Below are 19777 nucleotides of genomic sequence, written 5' to 3' on the forward strand. Positions count from 1 at the left end.
TCGTCTACGATTCCAGTGCAGAGTTCCCCCTATTAGTATGCAGACAAATATTAAAATTGAATCACGCCAGACCGTGAATGAACGTGTTTTAAGATCACTTTTCGTTAGTCTACGATTTTAATTAGTAAAGTATGGTTTACCAACTGGAGTTCAAGCGCGATTCATCATGATATTACTCGAAAAATTTGCCAGGTAGTGCGAAGTTGACAACGCTCATGGAAAACTCGGAGGAACACAATCGCTTTTGAACACAACACTGATAAAAGCAATTGGAAAACCCCAAATATTTATAAGGGTAGGGGATGGCAATTAAAATACTACCTTGAAGGGTTAAACTCCACTAGCCCACTCACATCTATTAACGGTTCTTCGATCTGTTACTGCAACCAAAAGAGATTTTACTTTCCAGGTTCAGAGAGTGTTGCACTCACTGGAATAGACAGTCGACATTCGCAAATATTATACCCTGGCAAGAGAGGTTTATCCTCTTCCCTGTTCCCAACTCCGGTGACGGAGGTTGATGTCCGTCCCTCACCCCGTAACCAATTGAGGTTAATCTTCTCTTGACCCTGGTGATTGGATTTTCAGCTTGAATTTTACAGCAGCCGGCGTCGCGCAGCACTATAATTTATTCTACTCAAGCTGTCCTGCAGCCACAGTATCTCTCCAGCCTTTTCTCCATTTTTTTTTTAATTTATTTACTTGGCGAAACTGTATAAATAAAATCATTTTATAGGTCTCTTTTGTATGTCCTAATGTTGAACTAGATAGAAGTTGACACGCTGCTGCACTGCAAAGGATAAAAAGGAAACTATGCAATGCAGTCCTTTGTTCTCTTCGTGGCTATCTGTTTCGTAATAGGACTTTAGTAATAAGTTGTACTTGGGTTAAGTACATTCCAAGAATTAATGAATTTTTAAAGTAGCAGCTTATCCTTGAGATTTCATATCATGCAATGGGCTCCTGTATCATGTTGTCAGGTATCTGTTTGAATCTGTTTGACATACGTTTGGATTTTCCTTAGCTCAGCTGCTATAATTTTGAGGTAAAGTGTGAAAGAAACTGGATGTGAGTTTAAGATGATATTTACTTACACAACAAAGGTGATGTTTTAGCTTAAAATTTAAAAAAATATGCTTGAATATTCAGATCCAAAGGCAAATGCAATCGGGTTTTTTTATGCAGATGTAGTTTCTACTTAAAACGATATAACACTGTGATAAAGATGAGAGTAGAGATATCAGTATCACTTGAAATTATCCCTGATGAAGGTTTAAATGCAATCGCTTTTTAAATTACAGAATGCAGGTGTACTGTTTAAATGAATAGAAGAAAACTCAGTAAGCTTAACCAGATCATCTTTCCTGTACTGGCAGGGAGTGAAAAACGGATAAAAAAAATGGCGATTGACTGTCTATTACGTGAATAAAGAGGGAATATGGAGCGATTGCTGAGGGCCATCAGTTGGAATTGAAATGACTTTGTATAAGTAAATATTACGCATTTTCTCTCGAAATATAGGGTAACTAATGATTACATCTTTTATCTTTTCGTTCTTTTTGTTTTTCATTAGTAACCATATTTTTCTCTCTCCGAGTTCTGATTATCTTTGAAAAGCAGCAGTAGATTTTTGAAGTGTAAAAATAGAAATTAAGATTGCTTCGTTTGAAGAAACGATTTCTTTTACGCCCTTGACTAAACACATGATAGAACATTGCTACAAGTACTGTCTTACCTGCCAACAACGAATCACAGTAAGTTAATTCTTTTCCTTCGATGGCTATTTTACACCACTCGCCAAAATTGATTTTTAATATACCACAATCGTAGCACGACCGCTTTACAAGTACAACATCATCAACCGGGCTTCCCTGAAGTAAATTTAAGCCATTTTTTTTTTACTTCATTTACACAGCTGCAACTTAGTCCTTTCAAACCCATCAAATGTTATGAATATTCTAAGCAGGTGATCTTATATACATAACAAGAGAATTAGCTTGATCCAATCTTTTAAAAGGAAGGCTCGTTTCCGTTAATTCACAAATGAACTATTTACCTTTCTTTGCCGCTTTCTTATCATGATCTTTAAAAAAAAATCATACTGGTTTACCTCCTTGTTGTCCCCTCATTTGTTCTTTATTTTTAATTTCGCCGATGTTTGCCTATAACAAAGACCAAACATAGGCGGATGGAGAATATTCGAAGTGCCATCGGAGGAGTCCCATTATTAATCAAAAGTTGATTTTTTTTGTCATTCAGTTCAACAAATCGCAAAAAAATTGTTCCTTTTAAACTTTATTGCAAAGACTTACCCTACTGGTGAATTTCCCACTATCACTTTTGTGAATATTATATTTACTTTAATGCCTCTTTTCTTTTGAATTAATACTATAGCTACAGTAGTCGGTTGCAGTGAACTTAGCCCTGTGAGTCCCAGTCATACAGTCTCCTAACTAACCTCCTAGTTGTGAGAATTCGTTTAAAATCGAGGCATCTCACCATTGGTATTATTCCCTTTATTTTCACGACCTATTAAGAGTTAAGGATTTAAACTCTCATCCCTTTAATTGCCAGAATCAAACTGCAGATTTTTCGCAGTGAGTCTACATGTATTTTGCATGATACTAGTTGAGAGAACTTTTTCGAATATCAAGACATTTTATTTTTGGTGATCATTTTTTTCATACTCGTTACCATTCTCATGATCGTGTTTCAGATCCCATATGCGACAAAATGTGTCTAAAATGAGTGCTTTAGTACGAAATATATACTAGATCTTCCTGATTAATTTTGCAAGAACCGCCAGTAGAAGATTAAATAACCGCCATTCTCGGACACGGTATAATGGTTGATAAACCATGGCCTACCCAATCAAAACGCTGTGCACAATGTAATTGCATTTTCAACGTAAGTACAGGTAATCAAATGATTTCGAGTACAATTTGGAATAAATGAACTCCAGTTAAACTCATTAAGGCTGACAAATTGCACGAGTTCGCAGGGAGAGTGTAATTTGTGATCTTTGAAATTTTTTCAAGTGCTCATTCATTCCAAATTACACGAGAAAATCATGTGATTACTTGTCAATAACAAGCATACAAAAATTTCCAGTGAGCTTTTGTTAATTTGTGTCTGTCAGCTAATGTTCCGCCTCAGATGTACTTGTTGGTCTAAAAAATGACAAGCTTGATTGACATACGTGTTAACGTGTACGTGTATGGAAAACATGCTAAATACCATCTCTTAAACTAGAAAAAAACAAGTTTTCAAATCACACGCAAAATTTTAACTCAATGGTAATAAAAGTCACTGGTCGCTTTGCCCAGATATATAGCTCGGCATCTGGAAAGGAAATCCCCTGTTGAAACCTTGGGCGCAAGCCGCAAACAAACTGAACAGGTTGAACATGCTCGAGCTGCTGGTTGGTACTGTTGGAGGTGCTGCTGATTGTGAGATAGCTGTCGTTGATCGTTGCGTCATCCGCTTCGTCATAATCATCCAGAGACAGCAGGTTTCCGTGGCCCGTCGTCTTTTTATTGCCGTCGGTGTTCAACCGTTTAGCAACTGTTTTCCTAGCGCTATGGTTAGAAAAGGTCGATGACTCTTCATGATCAAGTGACGTATATTTGATGATTGACCTTTATCATGGATACTTTACGCAAGAGATAAAAAGGACCCCGTGTTGCGAAGTTTGGTAGGACAACACCAAAGCTGGACCTTTTTGAAGATTGTAAGGGGGTGCTTGTCATCTCCAGTTGGCAGAAAGCTTCGGGGCTTTGCAGACAGTGACTGGCGTGTTTTGTTCCGTTTCTCAACGATTTCACCGCAGTCCATGTTGCTTTCGTCCAAGCCGACAAGCAAATCTTTAACGATCATGCTGTGATGCTACAAATTTTAACTCTTGATCTTGATTTCATGGTATTAGGATGAAAATTATATGAAGAAAAACAGACTGTTTAGTATTAGAGTGAAAATTAGGCCGAAAACCAGAATGTATGGTACTAGAGTAACAATTAGGTCAAATTTTTTGGAGTGTATAATAGGCCGAAAATTAAGTTGTTTAGAATTAGGTTGAAAAAAAGTCCTACAGGATCACTAAAAATACTGACTGGGCGTTGTCTAATGTCAAATTTAATGGTGTATCATACAAAAACATTTCATGCAAGGAAACAGTAGGACAATCAACATTCTTTCAAGAGATCAATACTTTAAACAAAGTTCAGTGCCAACTTGTAACTTAATGGTATAATATACGTAACATTGTGTAAAAGCACTGTGCAATAAATTGTCCTCTACTCTTGTACGGTGTACAGTACTGTATTTCTAACTCACTTACTCACGTGACTTGCAGTTCACAACAAAATATCTCATTCCGTCATTTCATAGTTGTTACGATCGAAGTGGAGTTATAACGGTAATGTTGCTAATTAAAAGTAACACAATATATAATAAAATTCTTCAAGTTAAAATAGGAATAGGGTAAGAATTACAGCGACTTAAACAAGTGGGACACGTGCGTTTGGCACCTCAGAATTTGAAACTTTTGTTTGTAGAGCAAGTCGTTGACTGTCGGCATTCCCAGCGACAATTTCTGTTATCCATGGTACTGTGCATATGGCTTTTCTATTCTAGGGTGGCCGCTTAATACAGGTAAAAATAACAAAGAAAGACAAACATGGGACTGCTACAGGGTGGCCGCGGCCGCTTAATAGAGGTGGCCGCCTAATACAGGTACCAAATACAGCGTTTGTATGCGCGAAAAATCGGGACTTTTAATAAGAACTGGCCGCTTAATAGAGGATGGCCGCTTAATACAGGGCCGTTATATTCAGGTTCGACTGTATATTGTAAGACGCAGTTGCCATGGGAATGATATGCAGATTCAAGGGTGTCACCTGTGCTTGTTGTTTAATGAAATCAACGGAAGCTAAACGCCTCAAAGAGGGTAAATCACCTTTATTTTGATATAAGCCAGTAGAACTCGACAAGTCTCATCTTTTCAGTCTTTACATGTACCCTCATGTCGGCTTCCACTTAAGGGAACATTTATCTTTCCCGATAGTTAGCAACCTTGTTCCCATGGCTTTTCCTTGTAAAATGCATGTGATTCACTCGTCACATGATCAGAAGTAGGCGCGCAAAGAGCCTTGGGGAAGTTATGGAACCCCTGACCTGATCAAACAGCGATAAAACTATTTATCAGATTTCTGACTATGGTGTTTCATTTCAGAGTCTTCAGAACTTACGAGAACTAGCATTCAGAAGTAAACAAACACGAGTCTATATACCAAATACCAAAAAATTGGTTATAGAAAGAGATAATTTATGCCCGTATTGTGATAAGAAATACCGTATACCTGAGTAAAAAATAACCCTAGATACCTGAATACTCAAAACCCCTGGCAGGGCCTGAGAGTAAGGTTTCATATAAATGAATTTGACATACATGATTAAATACTACACAGTAACCCAATACGGAAAAACCAGGAATTAAGAAGGCATGTTTAAGTTATGATATCATCAAGAGACTCAAACTGTGAAACATATTATCTTGTTTTCGTTTAAGGGGGATTCAACCTAAACGCCATTTTTCCGCCACTTGACATGGCTTTAATGGAAATATCTCGTTCACGTTTCAAGCAATCCAAAAACTCTACGCTCATCCCGTGAACCTATGTTGTGGGGTGGTTAGTGAATTTTTGGGTGATTTTTGGGTATATTTGGGAGGAGATAGTTTTTCTAGAAGTATTGGTGAAATTAAGAGAAATAAGAAATATTGAAGATTTAGGGAAGTTTTAAAATTAGAATTTGTAGTTTATAATTAATAGACGGACACCGAGTTAGTCCACTAGCAACCTGGGGTGCTCTTGCGTGGGTATCCACTGTCTGTTGGTGTCCCAAAAATCATTTTCTTTCCTCTATCCCTTCTTAAAACCTCTTCAAAGTTCATTCAAATTTAGGTGTATTCCTCCCTTAATGGATGATCGTGAAAAGTCACTGATCATGAACTCAGAAAAAAAACTAAGTAGTTATTTCGTCATGGCTCAATAAGAATATATGATAGTGACTGAATGAAGAGCCATTATGGCGTTAGAGTGCATCTTAATGGGAATTGTCAGTTTTTTCAGTTTATTTTGCCTTTTGCCAAATTTCGTGCGCAGTTTATTGAATTGAAAAGCTGTGCCATGTCCATGTTACAACCGGAAGAAATCCAGTGATATTGTTAACAATGAGAAATCGTCGGCTCTGAGCTCTTTTTCTCTACACAATAATGATGACGATGATGATGATGATCGTCATCATCGTCCTCGTCGTCGTCGTCATCATCATCATCATCATCATCATCGTCATCATTATCATCATCTGAGTATCATAACTGTAATAGCAGTTAAAATACACTAAGAGTGGACACTGGAGTATAATTATGTAACCAAGACCAGTCATGGCTTGATCTTTTTCCTTTTTCCTTTTTCCTCTCCTCGCTTTGTCAGGTTAAGTTCTTAGTTATGTGCAGCGTGATCGAGGTGCTATATATTATCTGCGTTCAAAGTGTGTGTTCAAACTGACTGACTGACTGTGTTTACCTAGACTAGTTTTCTTTTGAGAGGTCATAAGTCATTACGTTTTGGAGACAAAACCAAAACAAGCGAGAAAGGTGTGTTAATTATAATCGAGTTAACTCGAGTTGGAATAAGATATTGTTAAGGGAATATCACTATCACTTGGTGTATACCGCCTGATTTCATTTATTTTTATCTGTTTCAAGTACTTTAATAATAGAAAATTATATTAGTACTCTCAGTTGGAGAAATCAGCTTGAAAACAGAGTATTTATGGAATAGAGTAGATTAAGAGCTTCAAAACAGCTAAATTTTCGAAAATTGGATCTTTGACGACCACGGTTAAAAATTGCCAATAAGCCAATTGAAGTTTGGCGATTGACCCATTAGAAATCCACAGGTTCTGCAAAGACCTGTTTATCAAGTTTACAAGTACTGAGACAGGATATTTTTGCGTGGGCTTTTAAATGCTTGCGATTTGCAAACATTATATTCAGTCGATTCTTCTATTCCACATTACAGTATTTCTTTATTTTTTCTGCTGTTGCGTATTGTTGCAGATTCATAATGTTCCATAAGATTAAAAAAAAAGGCCAGACTTCCTCGTTTAAATTCCGCTGAGACTCGAGTAATGAAAATGTAAACATTCAAATACGTGGATGAAATTCCCACCGTGAAAGCCCTTCGGTAGCATTTTCATCTGGCACTGCTTTAATTTCAGTATTTTCCACAAGTATTCCTGGTTTGAATTAGGTTGTCGGATGAGTGCCAGGTTCTACTGATATAATTTCGCGTGACATTTGTAGCCCCTTAATTACAACAAGCAATCAAAACAAACACGAAAGCGTCATTAAAAAACAGTTGAAATTATTCAACAACATGCGATTTGTTATACTTAAAGTGCATTCTTAACGCCCACCCAATGAAGTCGGATGTCCGTATTAAAAAGGATTTGCTGTTAATTGGGTTACGTCCGCATAAGCCTCTTAAAAAGACACCAATTCTCCGAACTGGTCGGAAGTGTTAAACCACGAACGTAGCTAATCTTCAGGTGTATATTTGCTGATCATCTACATTTCCTAGTGACTAGTAAGTTTGATCATGTATAGACTGTCGAATTATTAAACGGAACTGGATCATTTTAAAATTTGATAATACAATTCCAGAGTTTTGATTGGCTCAGCGTCCATGGGATATCATGCAGTTATTATACCAAGCCCGAGAAATGGGGGCTGTTCAGCATCTTTCTCTGGTTTCGGTTCTTGCAAAAAGAAATCAGCAGGACCTAGCAGTATATCTTGGTTGTTTCTAATAAAACTGTTGTTCCCCTTACACCTGTTGGGTATGGGATGATTACAGCCAAGTCGGCACTATGCTACCGGCCCCTCGTGGTACATCTATCATCTCATATCTAACGAGCGCACGTGGAATTATTGGTATTGCTAAATAACAGATGCTGGTAACTACTGGAGCTAAAAGGATGTCGTACTTTCTGACAGACACACCACTATCAAATAGCTTTCCGAAATTTCAATAACTTGCAATTGTACACATTTTGGTTATGAAGAACATTTCCAATGCCTTTAAGCTCAATACATTCCTTAAGGGAAGCAGGGTCAGGGTTGCAGCCGGCCCTGCATGCCTCCAGATAAGTAGCGATAGTTTTTTTCTCGACACTCCCGGTATTGAAATGATATCGAGACCAGCTTACACGCAGATGTGCAACAAGTAGCTATTTTTATTCACTTTGCCAAGTGCTATCAGATTAGTTTTGTTTCATTTTTTTTTTCTTTCCAAGCTTAAGCTTGAAAGGCACTTTTCTGTAGTAGAATAGGGAGTATGTTGACAAAGTATGTTGCCCTCTTGTTAAAGAGCAAGAAAGCAAAGCGGCCTTTCAATCAACTACTTTATTTGTTCACAGTTAGTTTTTAAGTTAAGCGAAAGACAGTGTGATTCACGTGCACAAAATCTACAATTCAGAATCCCCTACACCCCCCCCCCCCCTCCAACATACATACACACCTATACACTTACAAGTTCGCTCTTATTTCTCCGCTTTCAGGATCACAAATCACCCACCCGAGGGTTTGAGTGGTTACCTGAGTATTGTTTATATATTTGGACAGAAAACGAGCTGCCTATGTGGTGCGTTTAAATAAAGAGTATCTGAAAAACATGCAATATAATCCATTCACGAAACCATATCCGATCTGACGTTGTCTAGGTAAACAAATGTTGGATGGATTAAAGGCAATAAAAATCACAACCAACGTTTAGCTCGTTTAACACCGGGGCCAAATTAAAAGCATGGACCGTCACAGACAAAGTTTTATTGTTGAACATCTTAAATTCTTGTGCACAACGCGCATCGCGAGGAGGCATTTCAAACATTCGATAGAAAAAGTCGTGGCATTCAAATTTTTTTGATTTATCATGCTGTGTAAAAGACTTGTTTTTCAAAGCAAGCTAGAGTTACTAAAACTACCATCGGATCAACGTCAGGGTTGATCTTCTTTGTTTGTTCGTCGAAGTGAAGCGGAAGCGACCTAGCGTGTTTTTCTGGCCACAGAGGATGATCAAATTGAATTTCACAGCACTTATACTCTTTGTTATCCTGTCTTTAAGGTGAGTGATAAGTACTGATACAGCAGATTGCTACACCTTGATTGCAAAACGTAACAAAAAGAGGCTCTAAGCGACTTAGCCATTTCACTGATCGTCGATTAACGCGAGCGAGTTTTCAAGCACACGTCGACCATTATCTGCAGCGTCTTTACAGAGGTAATTAAGATGAAAGAACCTTTTTCTATTAGATAAATTTTCCACGGAATGCAAATGCAGCATAGTTGAAAAAATATATGAAAATCACAGAGTTGCCAACCCGTCCTACAAAAATTAATAACAATTGCTTTCGCTGAGAGAAGAATTTTGGGAAAACGGATTTGGAGCGTTACTTGTGTATGTGAAACATTTCACATCATCGCAGGCGATGGTGATAGTATAAAAAAAATATCCTTTAATCTCGTACTTTGTCGTGCTTTAATCTTAAGCAAGCAACTGAAGTATTAGCTAGCTGAGTATGTACTTAAGACAATTCACCTTGATTGCAAAGACAGTGTTCATAGCCATACTGAACGAAAAATACTCAGACAGGAATTGGAAGGATGTCCTTTTTTGAGATTTATACCTCAATACTAAAATTAAGATACTTCTGTCATCACTGTTATAAAAGAGAGGAAAATATAATCCGAGAGTGATAATTTGTTTTAAATAATCAATATGCTTGACCTGACTATATTCAGGAGCTGACATTTCAACAGCTCTTTAATTGGATTTACATTAGTGGTCCATTCATCGACCGGAGACAACCCGATTCATTGGACGGAACAACTCCCATTTTATTCTTATCTAAATGCCTGGGGGCTGTTTTCTAAGCAAAACAACTTAATGTACGGATACGTTTTCATGACACCTATCGCGCACTTGTATTCATGCGGTCATCTCCTCTCCTTTTTTTGAGTTGTTAGCTACTTCAAGTGTCTTTCTTATTCCTAGCAGACCAATCATAGGCAGGAGGAGCTCTCGTCCAAATTCGTGGTGCGAAAAAACTCCAGGGCTTTCTGATGGCCAACGCAAACTTTGTCATAGAGTACCTGGACTTCAGGTTGCAATAAGGAAAGGGATCGGAAAAGGCCTTTCAGAATGCGAACGGGAATTCAAGTGGAACAGATGGAACTGCACTTTGCTTGGGGAACAGAGCCTTCTTCAGCGAGCGCCAGGTGGGAACAGCTCAGTTCTAAGACAACACAACGCTGTTTATGTTAACTCCAAGATTTTGTTATTTTAGGCAACGGAAAAGCTTTATTAAAAAATGATTCTCGACGGTGTTCTCGATGGGGGTGGGAAGTACGATTACAGTCAAACCTGTATATAACGGCCCTGTATATAGCGGTCACCCTTTGTATAACGGTCACTGAACAACTTCCCAAAAATCGTCCCTTATATTTCCTGTTAAGTTGACCTGCATAAAGCGGTCACCTGTATATAACGGACGCGGTCACCCTTTAGACTTCCTGAATGTACAATTTCATTATCTTCTACCTGTATATAACGGTCACGAAATTGGGTTTTGATTAACGAATAATGCCAGGGATATATCGATGACTCTAACCCCAACTGGAGGGAGGAGGTCCGAACGATCTCTTTGATGGCGAAGATGGTGAAATTGCAGCTAGCCCCCCTGAGACGCGAAGGAACAACAACATGAATAAGACAGTAGCACAGGCAGTCGCGCTTGCAAAGCAGCTGAAAGACTTTGCTCAGTACTATGGACATGAAGAACTTTCTTTCACACTATTTTTTTTTTCTTTCACACTAAGTAAAGTCAATGACATACTACATGAAATCAAGCTTCGAGCTCCGAAATATCAGAAAACTAGAACCGATTTTTTTTTTAAATCCATAATTACGTTAAAAGCTTTTCCTACAAGGAAACTTAGATGAGTATACTGCACCTCCGTAAAAGTACGCCACGGACATTTTATAGGCCTTTTTTTTATCCTGATTATTGCTTTGCTGTTACTCGTTATTGTCACTAAAACGTAAATTGAGTGATAATTTATACATAAAAATGCTATTTATTGACTTCTGGGGAGTTTAAAGGAAACCTGTGTACAGCGGTCACCCTGTATATAACGGTCACCTGGCCATTTCCCAAGGGTGACCGTTATATACAGGTTTGACTGTAATTTGACAAATATTTGGCTATGCATCACGACATGGTGAGGAGAAGTCTAGCGTAAAATTGTTAAGTCAACAAAGTTACACACAATCCACCCAGTGATCATCTTGAAAATACATTCTTTCACGAACTCATGATAGCGTGATTTCAGCCGTCTTTACGGAGCTAAATTTTTAAAGCAATAATACGATGAACCTTAGTAATGGACGAATGTAGCTTAATTAGCTGGGGTCGCCTAACATCTGCAATATTTCTGATATTTCATTGACATAACCGCTTGGCAAGCTGTCAGTCATTTAAAAATAGTTGTAGTAGTGGTTATAGTCTCAGCATTATAATTTCAAACCGTTATAACACAACATCTCAAGCCCTCATTAATTGCCACATTAACCCTGAAGTTGTGTTTGTGTTAGAGGTGAATTTACTAGCAAATTCAATGCAGTTTCTCTTATCACCTTGTAAAAACGGTTGAAAGCAGGCACCCTCTCTTCTTGGTTGACAGTCAGTAAAGATTTCGGCCATTATTCCGGCTCATCTTAATTCAAAAGATCTGAATAATATGTGCATCAGTGCAATTGGTCAGATTTCTCTTTGATGAGTTTAGGAGGAAGGAAGGGGGGGGGGGGGGGGGGGGGTAGTTATCCCGTATACCTATAGTTTGGTGGACAACTATCCTTTCAGTTGGTTTACACTTTGTACAAACAAATCCAAAGCGATATCAGCCCAGGCGGTGCGACTGAACATTTGCTTATCTCATCTCCATTCACGCTCGTGACAGGAAAGGAGTCACTTCTGGATTAAGCTAAGGGAAAAGACAAAAAAATCTTCTTCTAGACACACTCGATTTTTCTTATGCACTGATACTTATCACACAAGAAAGAAACAAGGTTTAGGCTGGTTAATCCACACGAACAAAGCGTTAGCGAAATCTACCAAAAGGTAACAATCACACAGTGCTTTCACCGACGCAAAGACCCAAGCAAAGGTGCCAGAATAGAAAAAAGGCAAACAAAAAAAAATAAAAAAACAGAAAGGCGTTCTTCTTTTGCATGAAATTAATGCTTTTTTCCCTTAACCTCTCAACCAGTAGCGCAAACTGACATTACTCTAGACATCGACGATGTCACCCCTGAGATGTAGAAAGTCATCGATGCAATTCAGTTAAAATCCGTTCAAAATAACATTTAAGCGCAAGGCGACAACAATCGGAGATACCTCAAAAACTAATTATACCATTATTGTCAAGTTTATCCTTTGGACCGATTTTTGTTTGAGAGTCGAAAGCAATTTCGCTTTTTCTTTGGTTTGCATTACTACGCTTTGTGATTGGTTATCAAAACTCGCACCACTTTCTAAACCAATGGGAATCCAAACCGAAACCAATCGTTTTCGCCGCACGCGTTTTCCCGCGCTTGACGCCAGTTACACGTTTTTGCTTAGAATTCTGATTGGCTCGTTGTGTTGTTTACATCTGTTGAGTTTGGCCAGAGTAATTACTTTGGTTTTGGTTTTACGACACTTAATTGGAAATCACTCTATTTCTGTTATCATGTTTGCAAGTCAAGTTATTCATAAACTAGCTAAACCGCCGATTTAGAAAATCTGCTGAGTCACTATGAACCTTATTCAAAATGGCTGCCATATAATTTCATCACCCAGAAGACAAACTAGACAGCCGTTAAATTAACAAGTAATTGGTAATTGTGGTAAATAATCAATGAGTTATGAAATGATTACCCATTGATTAATCAATGAGCAAGCAACAATTCACAAACGATAGCTCATTTATTACTCATTGATGTTATTGAATTACTCGGTGGTATGATGTTATTGATTATTCTTAAATTCCTGTTGATGACTAACAATTCGACTCACCTACCAACTGCCATTTTACGGAAAAGCCATGAATTTCTCTTCTTCCCACAACACAGACGGGCGTATTTTTTAGAGATACGATTGTTCGTTTTGTTTTTCCAATTCTGATGTACTCGTTCTTGTAATATTTGCCTTGCAATGCAGTAATGAAAGGATCTTTGGGGATTGATCATATCATATAGGGAAATGGGGACTTTTTTAATATGAAAATCTTAAATACATTTGTACCTGAATTTTTGAAAACGGGCCCGTTCAAGTCATGCTTGTTTGAAAGTGTGGTGAGAATGCTTTATTTTCTCCAAAGTAACTCAGTAATACGATAAAAACATAACGTTGTGTAGCTTTTCCCCCCCCTCTTCTTTACTCTTTTTTTCTCCTTTCTTCTCTCCTTTGCATCATTCCGAACATTTTCGGTGCCAAGAAACCTTTGTTTCGAAGTCGTTTCACAAAAAGCGTTCAAATTTTCATCGTCCCCTACAGAGCGGCTTTATGTTGAAATATATGCTTAATTCGAAATTTTCCAAAAGTATCGATTAAAATTCAATTTTCTAAAAATACCGCTGAGAGGCAGCCACAACAAGCATGGTATTAAGAGCTCTTAAAATGTATTGGGATCATCCGTAAATGGCAAGAAGGTACTTACACATCGGGAGACTTACTCGAAGACTCACACTTCATAGTGCTTCTCGAGCAATTATATTCCATCCCCTCATGAACCTGTTTCTTCCGCAAATTCCTCTCAGTCTTTAGTCGCCAATTTGACGTTTTGTTCCCGCCAAGCCTTCATCCTCTTGATCCTTTCATTTCTCAGCCAATTGTTCTCTTGTTCAAAGTCGTCTTTTCTTAGTTTGACTTGTTCCATATATATGTTTCTTCTTTCTTGTTTGAAAAGGCCAAGTGCAGTCTGTGAAGATAAAGCACCTCCACAGTTACAAGGGATCTTGTATACTACACGTTTTGGTTTTTCACCGAGTATTTCTTGTCATTTTTGCCTCATCTGTTAGGTTAAATGCTTGTCGAAAAGATTGTCAATCATCAAGTAAAAATTCTCTTTAGCTACTCGAATATATCTCTCATTTTGGTTTTTCACTAAGTATTTCTTGTCATTTTTGCCTCATCTGTTAGGTTAAATGCTTGTCGAAAAGATTGTTAATCATCAAGTAAAAATTCTCTTTAGCTACTCGAATATATCTCTCCGCTGTGGATGAATCACAACCCGGCCCCAGGGTTCTCTTGTTCACCTTAAACAGGCTATTCTGATACGTTTTTTCTTACATGAACCTTCTTACCCCTTGAAATGCTATTTGCTACAGACAATTAAGTTAGCAGTTCTTCCTAATCAGGTTGCCAATTGAAGGCGTTTCTCATAATAGAGGCTTCTTGCTGAATCCACAAACGTCTTACTTCTCTCTTCATTTTGTCGGGGTGGTTTAGATCTTTATTCACACGTCAAATTTTGTCCGGGTTTTCTTATTGTCATTGCTGCAAAGAACAGTAGGGACAAAGAATCACTTATTTGCTGTATAATGATCCATGACCTTCTTGCCTTGAGAAATAATGAATTCAAACTTTCTGGGATGCCTTCTTTAGCATTTTGCATTGTTTGTAAGAGGCTAGTTTTTCGTAGAAAGGGCGGATTGGGTGTTCAGAGTCCCTATTCCTTCAAAAAATCGCTTCAATTTGTATGATCCACACTTTTAAACCTTCAACCAGTAAAATTTCCAGGAAACTTTTAATAGGCTTCCGACACTTTAATATTTTTATATGATGTTCCTAATTCACTGGCCTTGCCAATAAAGTTAACCAAGCAATGAAGGCCTTGACAGCCCCTTTTAATAAGGCTATGTAATATCTCGAGCTCTACTCACCGATCTAAGGTCTTCCTGGTCTAATAAACAATCTGAATGCAGTTTTGTTGTAAACGATCTTTCTTTACAGATGGTACCAAGGAAGCAGCTTTTACCACGGCAATGTTGTCAGCCGCACTTGCATATAACATAGCAAACGCCTGTACAGCAAAAGATGTAACAGAATGTAACTGCGAAGGAATGAAACGACCTGTGCGTGGACATTCCTGGCAATGGAAAGGCTGCAGTGTTAACGTTCGCTTTGGCTGCCACACGGCTGAACGATTTATGCTGAGTGGGAGAAGTAACAACAGCCAAATCAATATTATGACCAGGCACAATGTTAGAGTTGGACTGGAGGTAAGTAGCGGAGTTTTCGGTGTACATTTCCATTGTTTTATTTAATCATTTGAACAATTTGACAAGATGAACAATTGAAATATAACAAGAAACTGCTTACGACTTGTGATACAAATCCTGAAACCATTTTCATACAGTTGTTTAAAACTATATAAACTAATAAAAAAATTAGTTTACTTAGAGATGGTATACACTTGACAGTAAAAAATAACTGACAAACGTAAGTCCTCGCTAAATTAACTTTAAAATACATTACAATTCAAATAAAGATACTCATAGATTTAAACTCACTTTTCAAACTTTGGGTTAAAATTTCAAATCATTCAATTGCTGTCGTTTTATGTCTTTGCTGCTTTTAAGCGGTTTGTGAAGAGAAATATGTATTTTTTGCCACCTCATCGGTTTTCCGACTGGTGTCACTGAACTTAAAGGGGTAGTATCATGGGGTTTATGGTATCTTTCGTTAAAAATGATGAAATAAGACCTTTAATCAGCTGCCAAATAATTCTAGAATGACGAGAGGACAAAAATCAACTCAATTCTTCAAAGGAACAACTCGTGATCTGTTCTAGCGCATTTTGGAAACAAAAATGCGAGAACTTGAAAAACATTAGCCTAACATTTTTCAAGTTTCAATCCATACCGACCTACTCTGTCTCTGGCCAAGAGACACTAATCGACAGTTTCATTGCACTGGGGGATAATTTATAACAAACTTGACAATTATTTGTTTTGTTTCTACCTGACAGACAAACATTTTTGGGTTTTGAAATGACAGCAAATTTGCGTGATACTTCCCCTTTAACTAACAAAGAAATTAAACTTGTTAATTAATGCATTGGGAATGTATACTCTTGTATGTGTAACAACATGGTAAAGCAATGCAGTAGGCCTAAAGGCGTTTCTTGTCTTTTTATCAGGTATTGAAGGAAAATAGAGTGATCAAGTGCACAGTGGGAAAAACAGGAAAGGTAAAGGGGTGCCAGCTGACTTTACCACCGCTGCAAAAAATCAGCCGAATCATTAAATCAAAATATAACAGAGCTATCAAGGTCGTCGCTACAAAACGCGAAAAAAAGCGGTCGTTTTACCTACGGACCAGTGGGCGGAATCGAAATCGATCAAATTTTAAACGACCAAAGAAGTCGGAATTAGTGTTTTTGTCCCAGTCCCCGACGTACTGCTACCGGCAAGACGAATACCGCATTCCAGGAACACGTGGTCGCAAGTGCCAGAGAAACACCCACAAAGAAGATGATTGCTTTTTTATGTGTTGTGGTCGCGGATACAACAGAGATGTATCTTTTAAGAAGAGATTCTGTGACTGCAGCAAGGGTCTTAATGAGCGATGCAGCTGCAGAGAATGTACTGATGTTATTATTGAGAACACGTGTCTGTAACGCGACAGAGCAATGATCCCTCTGAAAAAAAAATGCGCTTTTTTCTTTTCATCTTTGTATCAAACGTACGCTACATAGGCGAAATTATTCATTACAAAGATAATGATAAAGTTGTGTTTGTGCATCAGTAACTTAAGTTGATTCATATGGTATTGTGTTTCACGCATGAAGTCAAAGCCCATAAATTGTAATTTATAGTTCTTTTCCACAGTTTCTATATTTTAAAAAAGCTTCCAATGGAATCAGTGTGTCCGAAAAAGTCCCCTGAAACACTTTTCAGGCCTCCCAAGGGAACAGGGACAAAGAAATAGCCCCCAAAAGATGAAGTTAGCTTGGGAGTTAAACAGAAAATTCTTTGTCAGGGCGTTTTTTGCACTAAAAAATGTTCCCTAAGGGAGTTTTACGACACGCCGACATCCCTAGGGACACAAGCAAGTGAAAAATGCCGACTTCAAAATTTGGTCGATTTTAAGCAAAAACACTGGAATTACCCCTTACAAGAAAGTCGATTTTTTGACGCAAGCCAGGTATTTTTTAAAAGCTTCCAATCGAATCAGTGTGTGGGAAACGTCCTCTGAGACAGTTTTCAGGCCTCCCAAGGGACCAAGGACAAAGAAATAGCCCACAAAAGATGAAGTCAGGGTGAGAGTTAAAGCCTGTTCACATGGAGGTGGGGGACCCCGGGAAGGTGAGTTACCCCATCTACCCGAGGTCAGAGAAAACAGGCCTTCACATGCAACCCCGGGGCACTGGGGTGAGGTTTAAAAAGCTATTGCGTGGTCGCTAAGTACATATATCAACAAAGATGGCGGATGGAAGACACTTTTCATTTCGTTGTTCTACGGGCACGACGTCACCTTCATCCAAGACCGGTAGATCAGCGTGGTTATCAGACTCGACAAATGCACTTTCAACTCCTTCAGACCTTTCTTCAATGACATTGTTGTCGATGTTTTGAAGGTGATATCTGCGAAAAAGCTCGCCATGCTTGTACTGAATTCAGAGACAATTTCCCGGATGAACATCACCCCACCCCACCTCCAGCATTCACATGGAGAAAACTCACCCCAGCTAAGCGGGTTACCCGTCTCGGTTGACCGGGCAACCCGCCTCGGTGAGGTACCCCACTTCACATGTGAACGCGATCAAGAAATAAAGAGAGATTCTATGGAGAGAGTGGTAACCCCACCGAGGCGGGGTACCTCACCTTCCCGGGGTCCCCCACCTCCATGTGAACAGGCCCTTAAACAGAAAATTCTTTGTCACGGCGTGTTATTTGCACTTAAAAATGACCCCAAAGGGAGTTTTACGACACGCGAGATGCCTAAGGACAAAACAAGTGAAAAATGCCGACTTCAAAATTTGGTCGCTTTTAGCAAAAACCCTGGAATTACCCCTTGCAAGAAAGTCGATTTTTTGACGCAAGCCAAATATGCTTTGAAAAACTTTTAATCGAATCAGTGTGTGCAAAAACGTCCGCTCAGACACTTTTCAGGCCTCCCAAGGGATCAAGGGCAAAGAAATAGCCCACAAAAGATGAAGTCAGGGTGAGAGTTAAACAGAAAATTCTTTGTCACGGCGTGATTTGCACTTAAAAATTAATCCCAAGGGTGTTTTACAACACGCCGAGATCCCTAGCGACATAAACAAGTGGAAAATGACTCAAAATTTGGTCATTTTCAATCAAAATTCCTCGACTTACCCCTTGGAAAAAAGTCGATTTTTGGACGCAAGACAAATATTCTTTTAAAAGCTTCCAATCGAATCAATGTGTCCGAAAACGTCCCCGAAACACTTTTCAGGCCTCCCAAGGGACCAGGGACAAAGAAATAGCCCACAAAAGATGAAGTCAGGGTGAGAGTTAAACAGAAAATTCTTTGTCACGGCGTTATTTCCACTGAAAAATGATTCCCAGGGGAGTTTTACGACACGCCGAGATCCCTAGAGACATAAACAAGTGAAACATGACTTCAAAATTTGGTCATTTTTTACCAAAATCCTTCGACTTGCCCCTTGGAAATAAGTCGATTTTTTTGGACGCAAGACAAATATTCTTTAAAAGCTTCCAATCGAACCAGTGTGTCCGAAAACGTCCTCTGAGACAATTTTCAGGACTCCCAAGTTAACAGGGACAAAGAAATAGCCCTCAAAAGATGAAGTTTGTGTGAGAGTTGAACAGAAAATTCTCCCTAAGGGAGTTTTACGACACGCCGAGATCCCTAGGGATGTAAGGAAGTGAAAAATGCCGACTTCAAAAATTGGTCGTTTTTGAGCAAAAACTCTGGAATTACCCTTTGCCAGGCCCCTTGCAAGAAAGTCGAATTTTTGACGCAAGCCAAATACCCTTTTAAAAGTTTCCAGTCAAAGCAGTGTGTGCGGGAACAGGGACAAAAAATAGCTCACAAAAGATGAAGTCAGTGTGGGAATTAAACAGAAAATTCTTTGTCAAGGCGTTATTTGCACATGAATTAGATTTCCAAGAGAGTTTTACGACACGCCGAGATCCCTACCAATTAAAATGGGATTCACAGCTTTGAATACTACATTACTTCAGATCATTCTGGAACATCTTTTATGGATGAGGCTCAGCCTAGTTACAGAGAATTTGTCTTAAATTCTTCTATAATCAGTATTCCTTTTTTTATTACAATTGTCAAGTGCCCATAGCCCATCTCGTTCCAGCTTTGAAACATTACATTTCGCAGCCCTCTTCGTTGTTTATCGCGTTTTAAATTCTCTTGCGCTTCCTTTCTACACTGCCACATTTGTCGCGTCCACTTCATTTTTGTTCTCTCCGAATTCACCTCTATCCTGAACTGTTCCCTCAGAGTTCTTGTTTCCCAAAATAATCAAGTGCCGTTAACAACCAAAACTTCAGAACTTGTGTGCAATACAGACTTGAACAAATTCACAAACGGTAATGAAACGAAAAGTACAACTACGGGTAACAGAAAGATATTACCCTCATATTCACTTGGAGGTTTCACGTTTGGG

General features: G+C 38.6%; 1 protein-coding gene across 2 annotated transcripts; it reads left to right on the forward strand.

The window, feature by feature from the left end:
• The first annotated feature begins 8854 nt into the window (after positions 1-8854).
• On the forward strand, positions 8855-16988 carry LOC146470165 (protein Wnt-7b-like). Of its 2 annotated transcripts, none has more exons than XM_085121971.1 (4): positions 8855-9185; positions 10116-10339; positions 15115-15383; positions 16304-16988. In XM_085121971.1, exons 1-4 carry the CDS (start codon positions 9133-9135, stop codon positions 16781-16783), a joined length of 1026 nt encoding a protein of 341 aa, XP_084978097.1. In that variant the 5' UTR covers positions 8855-9132; the 3' UTR covers positions 16784-16988. The 2 variants fall into 2 exon arrangements, with proteins under 2 accessions (XP_084978097.1, XP_084978098.1); XM_085121972.1 differs by having other exon boundaries at positions 10119-10339.
• The last annotated feature ends 2789 nt before the right edge of the window (positions 16989-19777 follow it).

The sequence above is a fragment of the Pavona decussata genome, unplaced genomic scaffold (genome assembly GCF_977016875.1).
Source record: "Pavona decussata unplaced genomic scaffold, jaPavDecu1.1 SCAFFOLD_114, whole genome shotgun sequence".
Taxonomy (NCBI): domain Eukaryota; kingdom Metazoa; phylum Cnidaria; class Anthozoa; order Scleractinia; family Agariciidae; genus Pavona; species Pavona decussata.